Source organism: Sorghum bicolor, chromosome 8 (assembly GCF_000003195.3).
Source record: "Sorghum bicolor cultivar BTx623 chromosome 8, Sorghum_bicolor_NCBIv3, whole genome shotgun sequence".
In the NCBI taxonomy this organism is placed as follows: Eukaryota; Viridiplantae; Streptophyta; class Magnoliopsida; order Poales; family Poaceae; genus Sorghum; species Sorghum bicolor.
The window spans coordinates 55,915,844-55,930,693 of record NC_012877.2 but is presented as its reverse complement, the minus strand read 5'-3'; the positions used below and the strand labels follow the sequence as shown (position 1 = coordinate 55,930,693).

The following is a 14,850-nucleotide window of genomic DNA, read 5'->3' as shown; positions in this document are numbered from 1 at the left end:
GAGTGTAGCATCTAATCTCATTAGGAGAGTCCGTGGACGTGTAAGAAGGAGAGAGATGGTGGGAGTGTAAACGACCCCTGTGGGGCTCATCTAAGTTATCATCAGATGTCTTTTCCAGCTGGATATTTTGCCTCAATTCCTTTACTTGAAATCTGCTGAAACTTTGAATATGCGTGTTAACCGCCAGGTGGACCTGCAAATCAGACCAACTTCGTTTCCGAAAGCGCAGATCATTCCTGGCTTTCCATATAAACCATAGGTAAGCCGTGACCTGAACAAGAATTTCATCAGAAGATCTGTTACCAATTATTTGGGCTAAGCATTGCTGAACCCCATCCTGCTCTTGGGATTTTGGAAGGAGCTCCGGCGGGGAGCGATTGTTCCATGCTGCAGAGCTCCACGAGGCAAAAGAGGAAAGGCGAAACAAGTGGACGAGAGGCCATCTACACGTCCGTGGCTCCGTGCTATAGGTAACTTTGCTGCCCATTTTTTACAAGGGCGGTGTTTTTTTAGGACATGATGGGAGACCAAAGAATAATATTGTGTGGTTGATCTTAGGGCATCCCCAACGCACCACACTGTCATTAGCCCCAGCTTCCACGTTGGATTGATTTCTCTAGCACATGCTGATCAGTAGCTCCGCAGACTAGCAGAGTCTCCTGTAGAAGCACCGAGTGCCTGGTCTGACAAAATGTTAGAACCACTGCTTTATACGCGTTGTGGCAAGTATGGATGTATGCTTATGACATGTTCCAGAGAAAGCTATGACAAAAGCTGAAGTTAGCAGTTGTACTTGAGTGTTGGCATTGACTGCTCGCGTTGGGGAAGCCCTTATATGAGTCTGTCCCATGGCTGACACTCTAGGGCTCTAGGTTGATTACCTAATGATACTCCTATATGTGCATTTTTCGTGCTACAAAATTTGAACTCTACGATTGCATTTGTGTTTAGGATGGAGGGAGTGCACAACTAGTCTCATTACACCCTACACAAGTATTAAGAAAGCAAAGAGTATATAGTTTTCTTATGTCATGGACTCCTAGAAAATATGACTTTAGTCAAAGGTCTATCTGACAATCATCTCTTCTAAGATATAGGGTTTCTAATATGGTTATGTGGATGTTAGTCTCACTATCCACATATGCAACTATGTCTAGATCACACCTGTCAGAGCAAGTATAATAAGTCTTACCCAAGAGGCTACACGATCATACATGTCATCAAATCCTATGTGGAGACGAGAGAATTGAAAAAGAGAAAGAAACGAGTTATTGCTTAATAGATCCCAATCCTAAAGATACCTTCTCTCGCTTCCTCTCTCGCTCTCCCAATCCCATGCGTCCTTTTTTGCTACTGTTATTTATTCTTTACACCAACCCATCAGCTTGTTCAATATACAAGACTACCTATTGCTAGTACATAGCTCGCTAGCAGCCCGCTACGGGTTGATGAGCTTATTATCCTTACAAGTATAGAGTGTTAAATCTAAAATGTATACATTGTTTAGACCACGACATCCAAAGACCTATTACTTACATGTTGTGGATCATTGCTACGTTAGAGGGAGAGAGAATAGTAACACCTTGAGAAATCAACGGCAACATGTTTTTTTAAGGTGGAGGGTGTGTTTGGTGGTGGTGGTGGGTGTGGGTGTGGAGGGGCGAGGGATGCTCTGTGTTGTTGTTGACCTTATAGTTGTTCTGACAACGGGGTGGCATTGCTTGTTTGTGCATTTGCTATTAGTTATGTGCAACAATAGGGATACCATTGCTAATGTTGTTTGCGCATTTGTTATTGCTTGTAGACATCATCTTTAATCATGGATTGAATGTCAACTAAGTTGTTGGTTGTTTGTCTTCTTTTTGGAGCATGCCTAGCTATGGATTATCAATTGGCTGATTTCGGCCGTGGAACTATGGAAGTCTACCAACAAAGGTAGCATGCACACTAGTCGCGGTCAGTACTTCCACCTGCCGACCGATCGCTCCATTTTCGTGGTGGTTGTCATGTTGTGTATATTTTTCTTACTTGGAAGGTGCGCCAACTTATATGTACCATATTGAGACAAGCAACAACACCGAAAAAGGAGGCCACAGGATGCTCATGATATATAGAGCATAGAAAATTAGAAATTAGAAAGAAGGGAAAGTGCTCCGACTTTTCTAGGTGCATAATTATAGAACGACTAAAATTCGAAACGTAGTACTAGTAGCTATCACACCTTTTACCATTCACCTTGAAATGGATCTAAATAGCTTGCTAAACAGGGCCTAGATTATCACCACCCCATTTCTCAAACTAACCACACATGATTGATTATACCGGGGATCCCGTCCCGTAGACCCAAAGCAATTCCCGTAAACACCACCTCTAACAAACAAAAAACAAAGAGAGCATGCTGTGCTGACGCCAACGTATTAGCCAACTAGAGGCCTGATAGTTGGGCCAAAAACGAACACTTTCTGTTCCCATTAGCAGCAAGCTAACAACATTCAAACCCAGTTCTCAAACACAACTCTGTTAGTACACGTTCCAACATCGCATCCCAACAAAGGGGATGTTCTTCAGGAAAAATCCACAATCACACGTGGCGCGTGTGGGGCCAGGTGCCCTTGGGACAAAAGACTATTACCACTTTACCGGTACAATGATCCTAATGCTCACCAGCATAGAGGCATAGACACCTGCCGCCCACCCAAGTGCATCCAAACCTGCTAACCCCAAAACATGTCAGCGATGGAGGGGGTTGAGATTTGGGGGATGCTCCCTGTACAGACCAACAAAGACGCATTTACCTACCTGTTGTGAAACATAACCACAAGGGCGAGTTCCTGCAGCTCAGCGGATGTGGCAGCCGTGGAAGATTATTCATTTTGGTGAGAATTACTGGTAGGCGTAGAGGCAGGGTTTCGCCGGACGAAGCGGCCTGCTGGGCGTAGCCCCCTGTTGTGGCCACGCTCCCTGAACGCTTGTCCAGAAGCGGGAGGCCCCTCGGTTCGTTCTTCCATGCTCGGGCTCTGTTGGAAGTCTGTAGCTTTATTTTGGGATCCGACCGGCTGGTATTCAAGATGGCTGCCACCCCTTCGCCTCTCTGCATTCGTGCCATGGCTTGGCCTCCCAGCATCATAACCCCCCCTTCCCCTGTGTGCCCCACCTCCCCTGTGGTACCTTGTATTGGGCTGGCCTTGGCGACGCAGCGCAGGATTAGCCTGCTCCTGTTCAGTCTCACTCTTCTGGTTGCCATCTTCCCGTGTCAGGTTCTCCTGTTTGCTATGTGAGACCTCATCAGCGCCATCACTCCTTTTCATCGGTTTAGTGCTGGTGTCTTGATGTGTAGTTGTATCAGATCCTTTGGACATGCTGATCTCAAGCCCACCTCCATGGGACTCCACTGGCCCTTCAACAGCAATCTTGCCATCTGAGCTGTTCTGAGGATGGGAATTGGCTTTTGGCTTCCAGGCTCTAGAATGAGAAACTACCCCGCTGCCTTTCACATCAGATCTTGGCACATTCCTGTGATTGGATGAGCTTGAATCCATGACCGATGTTGCTGAGACAACATCATTCTTGCCCTCTCTACCTTTGCTCTCATTTGAGTAGCTACTTGCTTCATTTCTTTGAGCCTTAACATGCTGTCGCCTTTGCCTGTTAGCTGCACTATGTTCTTTCGCACCACCGGCCAATAGTGTAACTGTTTGAGCTGGAGCTGAGCTATTCTCAGCAGCAGCATCTGCATTGGATTTTACCTGTGTATCTTGCTTGCCAAGTTCAACAGGCTGATTCTGATCGGAGCAGTTCTGAACCTCCTTTGATTCATAAGAGCTGTCTGCTTGCTCAACAGAATCTGGTGCCACCAAAGCTGACTCATTTGGATTCCTCTTGCGCCAAGAAGGATTATATTTGCCTCCGTGTCCTTTGCTAGTTTTCTTGGGTTCAGCTGCAGCATCTGATTTAGCAGCACTGGGCTTATCAATTGCTTCCTTATCATGACTTGGATTTTGTTGTTGCAGCTCTTTGGACATAGGCTTAGGAACATATCTTTCCATTTCAGCCCTCTTTGTTCTTGTCACATTCTCCCCATCATTGATGGCTTTCCCTGACGGTTGAGTGAGGTCAGCTACTGCTGCATTTGGCATGGCTCCATCAGACTGCTCATTCTGCAATGGTGGCTTAACTGGTGCCCACAAAACACCATCATTACCATGTGGTTTCTCTATAGGCCGAAGAACATGCTGATGCTTTCCAGATTTTCTTGCTTGCTGAGGTCTTGGTCGGCTACTTTCTATACTATTTGTTCCATCTGGTGATTTAACAGGCTCCTGGTTCACAGGTTTAAGTGAAATCCCACCAACAGTTATACTTCCAACAGTTACAACAGTGCCTTCAGTGGGAACAATAGAGCTACTGATGATAACACCACCAGTATGTGTCTTTGGCTCAATATGTGTCTTTTGCTCGGTAGAGACTTTCACTGTATTCTGCTCATTAAACACCACAGGTGGATGTTTAGAAGTAACTGGAGCATCGTCAACCTTTTTCTTACTTCTCAAATGCCGGGTCCCCTTCTTGTTCTGAACTGGAGGATCATCATGTGGTGCAATAGCCGTCACTGTGTCGACGGGAACATCAATATTTTTCTTAGCATTCCCAGTGGTTATTGAAGCACTTGCCTTCTCGCCAGAAATTTTCTCCTCTGAAACATGTCTTTTCCTGTAGCCTTGCTTAGCCTTCACCATACTGATGTCATGCGACTGTGAGATACTCTTCTGCACAACATGCTCCATGTTGCTGGGTGTGTTCCTGACTGAGGATGAGGCAGCATGAGCATCAGGGTCTTTGCCACCATCTGAAGCATGCGATTGAGCAGTAGACTGGGACTGTACTTGAACCATAGTATGATTGGGATCATTAGGAGGCAGAAGAGCAGTAAGCCTGTTAGGCGCAATAACATCACGTGGTTCAGCAGTTGAAGTGGCAAGTTTAGGAGTCACATCAAGTCCAGCCTGTTGCTTATCATGCGCATCATCGGTTTCTACTTTTGTATCATTTGATTTCTTCTGAAGTACTGATGATCGCCTGTTCAATTCTTCTAACTTCGCGAGCGCTTTTGCTTTTTGGTTCTTTATCCGTTCCTCTTCCTCAGCTTTCAACTTTTTCGCACGTTCTGCAGCCAACTCCTTCATTTTTGCACGCTGAATAGGAAAAACAACAAATATGACACTAGTGAGCAATCAACATTCAAATTCCTAAGAACCATGTTCAACTCACTGCTTTGAGCATTTGATGCTGCATAATGATTTTTGTTCTACATATTGCAGAAATTCCACAGGTAACAAAAGCAAACAAGTGTCTTAATTAGCAAAAAGCTAGTGTTTTTCTGATGATGTCCACTAGCTGTACTGTGATATGAATCCCAACCAGAATCCCCGATGCAAATAGACAAGGTAGGAGAACTTATTATAACTTCAAGCAATGGCAATGCTGCGATAGAAAAACAAAAAATTCTAACTGCCTGATTTTCATATACAAGACAGTTGAGTTTTCATCAAAGTATAAAAATTTCGCTGATGATGGCCATTGGTGATTGGTCAATATCCCCCCTAAAGCTAGTTGCAATAAGGAATTTCCAAAATATTAGAATGATAGCCATAAAATTTGTAAGAATACCACAAATATATACCTGAGACTCATAATCAAGTGAAGCTGGCATATCATCAGGTACAGTCACAGGTTGCAGCTGCGAAGCACTCTCAGGTTGTTGGCCATGTTGAATAGTATTCCTCAGATCAGCTACTGGTAATGAAGTGGTTGTGGAACTTTCTCCCCGTCCATGACTTCCGAATTTATTAGCTGGCCTATCTTTAGAAGGACCATGATAACTGTTTCTTGAAGAATCACCTCTCCTATGTACATGATCGTTAATTGGATCACCAAGCTTGTCGGCTTTGCTAAATTCAGTTAACTGTGAATGTGCCGGTCCAAGAATTGTACCCTCGATGGGCACATTTGGTAGTCTCTGCACCACAGGAGAAATACGGGAAACAGCAACGGGCTGGTCAGATGGGCAAACCATAGCAGGGGATGAAACATCAGTGCTTTTTGGATGCTTCTTGAATTCCTTGGATGAAGCTGGTTCTGGGAGATTACGTGCATCAACATTTCTGGCTTTGTTGTTCAAACTCTCGATTTTCTCTATTAAAGCTGCATTCTTCTTAATGACAGGTTGCTGATCAAGTGCAATTGAGCTATCCTCCTTGAACTTCTTGCGCAGAGTGCCATCAACAGTTTCTCGGTGATGGGAATGTGCATTTTCATAAACAGATACATGTTCTGTACCAACCGAACCTCTCTGGTTAGGCACCGATTTTGTAAGTACCCTAGTTCTTTCAGCTTCACTAAAGGCGCCCCTTGTATCTGTCCTCATGTTCATATCAGCCCGGTTTCCATCAGGATGTGGAAGAAGCGGCGGTGCTGGCTGCACATTCCTTTCAAATTCACGGGAACCTCCTAGGCGATCTGGATTATCATGCAAACTCCCAGGCTGTCCTCGACGAAACACATGTACTTTATCAGATTCCAGCTGCTCCCTTGGAACTGTTTCATGTTTGCCTGGTCTGTTCTGAGGATGTCCAGGGTGAAACCTGTCATTCTGATTTGGGAATTGATTTAATATTCCAGGTTGGTGAGGACCTCCAATAAAATGAGGATCTCTAACATTGGCATTATTGAAATTTGGTCGAGGGCCATAATACCCATCATAAGGTACTGGACCCTGATAAACTGGTCTGACTGGAATAACAGGCTGATTCATAATATAGGAATTAGGAGCCATAGGATGATACACATCTCCATTTTTAGCGTGATATCCACCATGCCCAGGGCCCTGTCTTGCTGCAGCTTCAGAGTTTTGTGGGAACTGGCCATAATAACCAAATGGTTCAACAGGGAAATTACCATGGGGGCCAACAGGTCTGTATGGCCCACCTGGCACTGGTCCTCTATGCCACATTCCCTCAGGGGGGTGACCAGGAGGTGCACGCCATGAATCAAACTGCGGAGGCGGCATAGGAAAATTTGGTGGATATGGCTGTGGTTGCAGGCCTTCATTCGACACACTTGTGGCGGGGACAGGAGCACCTCCAGGGTGTGCATGCTGCTCTGTCTTCATGATATCAACAGGGTGATTATTGGATGGCGAGATTACTTCACCAGTTCCTAGCACACAAGATATTTCTCATTACTAGGTAAGGCAATACATATCCAACAGTAGTTGATGCTATCAACCAATGTTGCGATGATGAAATATATTATACCGGTTGTTAGGCTCTTCACTTGTTCACCTTGCGACACCTCTTTACCTGAACTAGAAGTTGGGCGCCCTTTCGAACTATGGCCTGGAATTTAAAAAAGTCGTGTAAAGAGAACTCTTATACACAAACTAAGTACATGAAACTGGCAGTTGTAGACTCAAAAAAATAGAAACAAAAACAATTTTTGCCCAAATAATTGATCAACGCTAGCATTTATATCTAGCACATGTGTAGATATTGAAGATAGCACAGAATTTGACATGCTAAACATAAAAACCTATAAAACCAAAGAAATAATTTGGCAGGAGCAGAAAACTTGAAAACATAAAAACTGCAGAGAACATTTTATGTTGTACATAATTACCTCGTTGACTGTTTGCTTCAGAGCCAAGCGTTGGGAAATCACCAGTACTTAGTGTGAACCCAGGCCCATGTGATGAAGATCCCTACACAGTTAAAAGTATATATATATGAACTGAATGATGCATTGAATCCTGATCTAAGCTCAGTTCTAGGTCTGCAGCATTACCGATCTATCAATAGTCCTTATTGATGCTTTCACATTGTCTGAAGCATTATCCGCAAATCGAGAAAGCTGTGAACTTCCAGGTCTTGTTTCCGCACTTCGGGGACGATTTGAGGCCATTGGTAGATGAGGTGATGGGAATGTGCCTGATGCTGAAGAGGGGCGAGAATTTGGACCCCAAGCATTGGGTGAACCAAGTGATTCACTTCCAGCTGTTGATGGCCTCGAGCCTCCGCCAGAGGAGGGTCGGCCATTGAAGTGACTAGATGAACTGGAACTTCCATCGTTCTTGGTAGACAGAATTGACGAGGAACCCCATGCATTTGGTGTTGTAGATGGTGCTTTGCTGCCCCAGGTGAGGGTGCCCCTAACATTGAAACAAGAGTCTCATGACACGAGGAACATTGAGACCATCCTAAACCTTAAAAAGAGCAGATGAGAAAAAAGGATGCATACTTACTTTGGAACAAGTTCCAGATTGGGATCAAGACCATTGTTTTCCAACCTAAATTAAAAAAAAAACAAATCAATCCACATATAGAAAAAAAAGTCTAGAGTTAACAATTTGCTACCAATAACCTAGGAAAAATTTTACCTCTGACTTGGTAAATTAATCGGTTTTGGGACTTTCCCCAGAACAGTCATACCAGATTTCCTTGCAGGAGTAGCACCCCATCTGAAGAAAGCCATAGGGAATAGTTGATTATGCAAGTACAAAGACAAATGTTGGCAATCAGTACAACCGAAAAATGTACCCATAAAAATTACAAATACGAAATATCCCACTAAATGACATCACAAAACAAGGCAGTTCATAATATGGACATAGTATTAATCGGCAGGTGCAACAGAAGAATTGTTACAGGTGGGACAAAATACAGGAAGCTAAGTTATGTTCAGAAGCTTTTGAGATAACTAGCACATGGCTAGTTCTGGATGAGCCAAGATACTGTGCCTTATCGCCTCAATTTGTGATGTGTACACGCCATTGCACAAAGTTATTACGTATGTTATTGTGAAACCATTGATTAGGGATTCTCAATGTAAATATTACTTCCTCTGATCACAAATGTAAGTCCATTTACGTCTGTCCTAAGTCTGCCTTTTCAACTTTTACTAGCAATATCTATAAAGATATATTATCTTAATAATGATGAGAAGAGTTACATATTCTAAAGTAGTTTTCACTATGAACCTACTGGTTTTGATCTTGTGTTGAAAATTTTGATATTGATGGTCGAGATAAGAATAGACAAACCTAGAGGAACTTATTGTGACCGGAGGAAGTATAAGTAGAGCATCACAGCTTTTTACTAAGCCCACCCTAAAATCACAAATAGCTTACACAGAAAAGTTTCAAAAAAAAAAGAACAGAAGGCTTGATTCAAACATGGCAAAAGGTAAGCAAGCTCAATCACAGCGCAGAGCATAAAATCACCGCATCATTAACAGCCTGGTGGTGTTGTCGCCACAAATGGAGCCTGGTGTTGTCGCCACAAGTGGACTACCGGACACATCCAATCTCCAAACCGACAAAACCTCCATATAATTCTCACCAATAAAACACTTAGGCCCTCGCATGATGACACAAGTGCCACACCAGCTGAACTTCGTAGCTCCATTGAGCCAATCAGCAGCTCAATATCAAACCCAACCATGCAAAAACTAGCATCTATACCTCCAAAATCAATTGAAACAAGAGGCTGCTGTTCTCACACCCCCACCGCCCCACACCAAACAGATGCTAATTTTCTAATTTTTTATACCAAAAAAAAAATCTCACGTACCAATGCAGAGGCACTACACGATCAAACCGGAATTGCGAACGGAAAGTTTAATAGAATAATGATATCGTGTGGGAGCGTAGGATGGAGATCACGAACCTCCTGTCCGTGGTGAGCAGGCTCGAGGCCATGGCCCCTTCTTCCCCGCGAAGAAGCTCCCTCGCGGAAAACGCCTCTCTAATTCCCCGGTGGTGAATCGAGCGGAACCAACAGCGGAGCGCGGCCGAGGCCGCGGGAGATCGAGATCTCTGGGGCCGCCTCCCAGGAGCCGCGGGGAGAGAGAGAGAGGGGGGAACGCCGAAACCCTAGGGGGTCGAACGAAGGAAGCGATCAGCGCGGGAAGCGGTCTGCGGTCCGCTCGGATCAGCGGCGCACGGCACGGAGGCGGGTCCCGGCGCAGGTAGTAGGGGGGGGGGGTAAACGGGGTCCTCGTCGCCCTGCCGTCCGGCGAGCGGCGGCGGCGGTGGGGAGGATGACAGGTGGGGCCCGCTCGTCAGAGTTGGAGGCGGGATGCCGAGGCGACGGGGTGCGACGGGGAAGAGAGAGAGAGAGAGAGAGAGGAAGGTTGGAGAGGCGTTCGTGAGAGCGATAAAAATAAAAAGGGTCGGAGAGGACGGACGCGTGGCGTGGCGGGAGTGGACGCGGGGACGGGAGCCCGTGAGCTCCCGTGGCCCCAGATGGCCAGGGAAAGACACGTGGCGGAACGGGAGCGGCGGAGATTCGTGGGATCGTGTGGCTGCAGGGAGCATAGGATCCGTGTCGGGCTTGGGATGGTTTGTTTGGGTGCTTGGGTTTGGGCCTGGCCACATCTGATCCCATGATTTGGACGTTCCGTGCGGCGCAAGGATATGTACAAAGAGGCGACAGTTTTATAAATGATTAATAATAATACTCCTTCCATTTCGAGAGGCCAGTCTTAACTATAGTATAGTTATCAAGACTATAAACTAGTAATCGAGCCATAGGAGTTTCATGAGAATGAAACTTCTCTCTCATCTGATGAAACTCCTACATTTAATGACCCTGCCAAATCAGCAATTTTGCTTATGCGGCACCCTATTTAATGTGCATAACACTCTCATGAAACATGCATTGAGACTGGCCTTATTGTTAGGTCAGTCTCAATGCATGCTTCATGAAGTGTCATGTACATTAAATAGGGTGCCACATAAACAAAATTGCTGACTTGGCAGGATCATTAAATGAAGGAGTTTCATTAGATGGGAGAGGAGTTTCATCCCCATAAAACTTATATGGCTCGGTTACCTAGTTTATAGTATTGGTAACTGTGTCAAAACTATGTATTGAGACTGGTCTAACGACACAACTCTCCCGTTCACCTTTTTACTAATTTGTCCATTTAAAACATTAAAGATATGTTTGGTTTAAGCTATATATAACCTCCACGATCCAAACACCTAGAACATGTTTGGATGTTTGGTAGCAAAGTTGTCCGGCCCAGGCATCTATCCTAGATGTCCGTTTTTGGATGCATGAGATGGACCTATCTGGCTTGAGTACCCCAGGGCATATTTGGCCCAACCTGAGGCTAGAGTGTGTGAACAAAAAAAAAAAAAGCTAAATGCATGTTTGGTTTTGTTTGTACTACTATTTCAGTGAGGCATTTATTATGTGACACTAAATCATAATTGTAAGTAGGTATTATTATTAATGTGAAATTATGAACATAATAATGTACTAAAATATAGGAATACATATATGTGGTTAGTATTTGTCCAAGTAAAACAAAAATGGAAGGTCGTGATAATTCAAAAAATTATAGCACATGGTCACTCTCACACAAAGCCGTTACACACCCACAAGTAGACTAGAAATTGCTATTTTTGACATGTCTCTTTGTTCTTTTGTTCCAATGTTTCTTAGGCAGCTGATCACAATCGTAAGGATTCCATCTTGGCTAGCTAATAAATCCGTATTCCTCTAACTTCAGCTTGGCTAGCTAATCACGTGTTCATATCTCAAGGCAAATTCACCACGGGAAAACCACGACATAGCCTAGCAAAGAGAAATAAATAAACATACTAAAACTATTAACATATTGCTCTCTCCTTTCCAAACTATAAGTCATTTTGGTTTTGTATAAATCACTTTGGACTTATTTTCACCGTTTATGTGCAGACCTGATGGCCAGAAAGATGACACCTCTTTTTTTCAGAGATGATTTAAACTCAAAGATCTGGTCTTGATATCTCAATCTTGCTAATAATATTGATGTTTTGTTCATCAAATGGATCCGTGAGCTTACAAACCTTACAATGTTGGCATCTTTGCTAAGCGTGAGATTTGTGCCTTTACACCAATGATTTGATATATTTTCGAAACATAACCACTACTATTATTATATTCTCAATTTTCTCACAACTATAAAAGCTCCTAGGCTATTCTCAGTGGAGACTTTCATAACATTGTTTTTTAAGATGCAAATGAACACGTGGATAAATCAAATCACTCTTAATGAGTAGCTGCATTCTCTTGTTTCGTTGATATTTGATTTGATGACTCACATAGTTGAAAATCGAGCTAAGAGAGTTTTTATCCCTATGAAAATCAATTTGTGTCTTCTTAAAAACGTTGTCATATCATAATAAAAATATGTATGTGCCAACCTATAACATTTTTTTTTGAGTGGAGCCAGCTTATTAGATGAAGACGAAACTATGATAACAATTTTCACCGAGTGCTTTATTTCTGTCTTAGTGAATCCTGATTCAATATTAAAAGTATATTGATTTTTTCCAATAAACGAAGACTCCGTAGCTTTAGATCCTTGGACAAAATCACCATAGTCCACGGAGAAGATCAAACATGGCGAAGTTGACTAAAGATTTTCGTGAACTAAACAAGGGTTAAATAGGTTCGTCTACCTACTGCTCGTAACATTTTTTTTTCCCTAATGCTCGTAACATTTCTAAAAAAACAAAACAAAAAAACCTACCGCTCGTAACAGCTGCCACTGCCATCTGATCGCCGGCTCCTTTTTAAATAGCACTTCCTGGTCCAGTGCTCACCCGCGCTGCCGAGCATGCACCAGAGGCCGAGGCCGGACGAGCCACGGAGCCAAGGAGATGTCACAGTCGCAGCGAGCACCGAGCTCGCCGTGCGACGGCGCCACATGGAGCCTCGCGGGCGGTGGCGGCGGCGGCGGCGGCGTTCCTAGGAGGCACGCCCGGTCGCAGTCGCCGGTACGCAGGCGGTCCGCCTCCACCACCGCCACGTCCAGCCGGCGGTGGTCCTCGGCCTCGATGATGTACGACGGCGACAACAACGCCGACGACGAATGCGGCGTGGTGGTGGTGGTGCCGGCGACGGGCTCCGAGACGCCCGCAACGCGCGCCCGGATGCCAGGGCTGTCCCGGTGCGCGTCCCCGGAGGCGCGGGCGAGGATCGGCGCGGCATCGCCGGGTACCGCGCGGCGCGTGGCCGTGCGGCTCTACGACAGCCTCCGCCGCCACGGGCTGCGCCAGGAGGCCGACCGCGCGTTCCGCGACGCCGCCGCCGACGAAGTACCGGCGGACGGTGGTGGTGGCGGAGCGGCGGCTGATGAGCGGGAGCTGACGGGGATGGCGTGCCTGCTCAAGGACGGCTTCGTCGGCTACCTCAGGGAGCTTGCCAAGATCACCCCACCTGTGCCTAAGCAGGTAATTAAACGTATACGAAGGCCTTGTTTAGTTAAAAAAAACTTTGAGAAATCAACACTGTATCACACTTTCGTTTGTATTTGACAAATATTATCTGATCATGGACTAACTAGGCTCAAAAGATTCGTCTCGTCAATTCCGACCAAACTGTGCAATTAGTTTTTATTTTCGTCTATATTTAATACTCCATGCATGGTTTAAAAATTCGATGTGACGGAAAATTTAAAAAATTTTGCAAAATTTTTTAGGAACTAAACAAGGCCGTAGTATATATGCGCGTTCATGCATGGGCATGGCTGCAGTTTTGATATCATGCGTTGGATTAGGATTCAGAAAACAAAACAGCTTGAGATGGAGATGCTTATCACAATTCACAAGAAAACCGAACTTTGATAAAATTTATATAAGAATATATTAAAATCTATGATACCAAATAAATGCACTATCAAGATATCTTTTATGGTAGCTTTAACAAAACCAAATATGATGTTGTAGATATTTGTGCATTTTTCCCGTAAAACTTAAATCAAGATGGATCCTTGAAGTTTGACTTAAAACAAAACTAAAATGACGACATATAGTTTGGAAAGGGGAGAGCAATATGTTCAACAAACATTTCAAGGCAAGCACTTCTTTGGTTTGTCACATTCTTAAATCAATAACCGTGGATGTGACAAATGTGCCATCGCTGTTCATCATCATTTGCACCATAAGACTTCACAAAGTTTATAGATCGCTAGCTAGAGTAGCAGTTTTCAATCCAAAACTTGTAGAGTCAAATAGATTTTACTTAAAAGAGCAAATTAAATTAAAGCAGAGTCATATACTCGGGTAATGCTCTGAAACGTGACAAAGCAGAAGCAAACGTAGTTTTGAAACGTCAGGACAATGTCTCTAGCTAGTTTTAGTTAATTGGTCTCAATTTTAACAATCCTGTCTTTAAAAAAAACATTCAATAATCTTCATGCTTAAAAAAAAAACCAACTTGAGAACAAAACTTGTCCTTTTTTTTCAAATGAAACGAACGGTAACTATATGTATATACATATCTTCTGTGCAGCCAGGAGTTAGCCATCCACAAATAGGTTGGCTTTGCATACATATAGACTGTCATCAGTTCTACACAAGCTTACATATAATATACACTATGAACAAAATTAGTATAGCTAGATACAGTGGTTTTAAAGGTGTGACAGAGACGGAAAATACAACAATAATATCAGCCTACAAGTTGAGATCATTAGCAGCAAGCTTTAGGTTTTGACTAACCATATCTTATTATTAGAGACATTTGGTCATTCACGTTGAGGATACAGGAATTCTCACCACGTGGAACAAAATGATTCAATGACCGTGTCAAATATAGTTGAACAAAACATAACTATGTGTTCAAGCAAACGACAAGCATCCATATGATCTTTTGATTTGCTAACTATGATGATAGTTCCGGAAAGCGGGGTTACAAGTTGAACATAATAATATATATGTTATGTATACATCTAAGCCGGCTTCACAATAAATGAACAGTCTTCATGCTTATCATCAATAAACAGAAACATGAGTACACAGCT

General features: G+C 43.8%; 1 protein-coding gene across 2 annotated transcripts; it reads right to left on the bottom strand.

Moving 5' to 3' along the window:
* On the bottom strand, positions 2,353 to 10,182 carry LOC8068857 (protein MODIFIER OF SNC1 1). 2 transcript variants are annotated; one of them, XR_002446611.1, is made up of 9 exons: positions 9,720 to 10,182; positions 8,432 to 8,512; positions 8,297 to 8,341; positions 7,840 to 8,203; positions 7,675 to 7,756; positions 7,314 to 7,394; positions 5,681 to 7,215; positions 2,800 to 5,192; positions 2,353 to 2,711 (listed from the first exon to the last, which is right to left on the bottom strand). XR_002446611.1 is itself a non-coding variant. In XM_021445600.1 (8 exons), exons 1-8 carry the CDS (start codon positions 9,749 to 9,751, stop codon positions 2,865 to 2,867), a joined length of 4,548 nt encoding a protein of 1,515 aa, XP_021301275.1. In that variant the 5' UTR covers positions 9,752 to 10,182; the 3' UTR covers positions 2,353 to 2,864. The 2 variants fall into 2 exon arrangements, 1 of the variants encoding a protein (XP_021301275.1); XM_021445600.1 differs by having other exon boundaries at positions 2,353 to 5,192.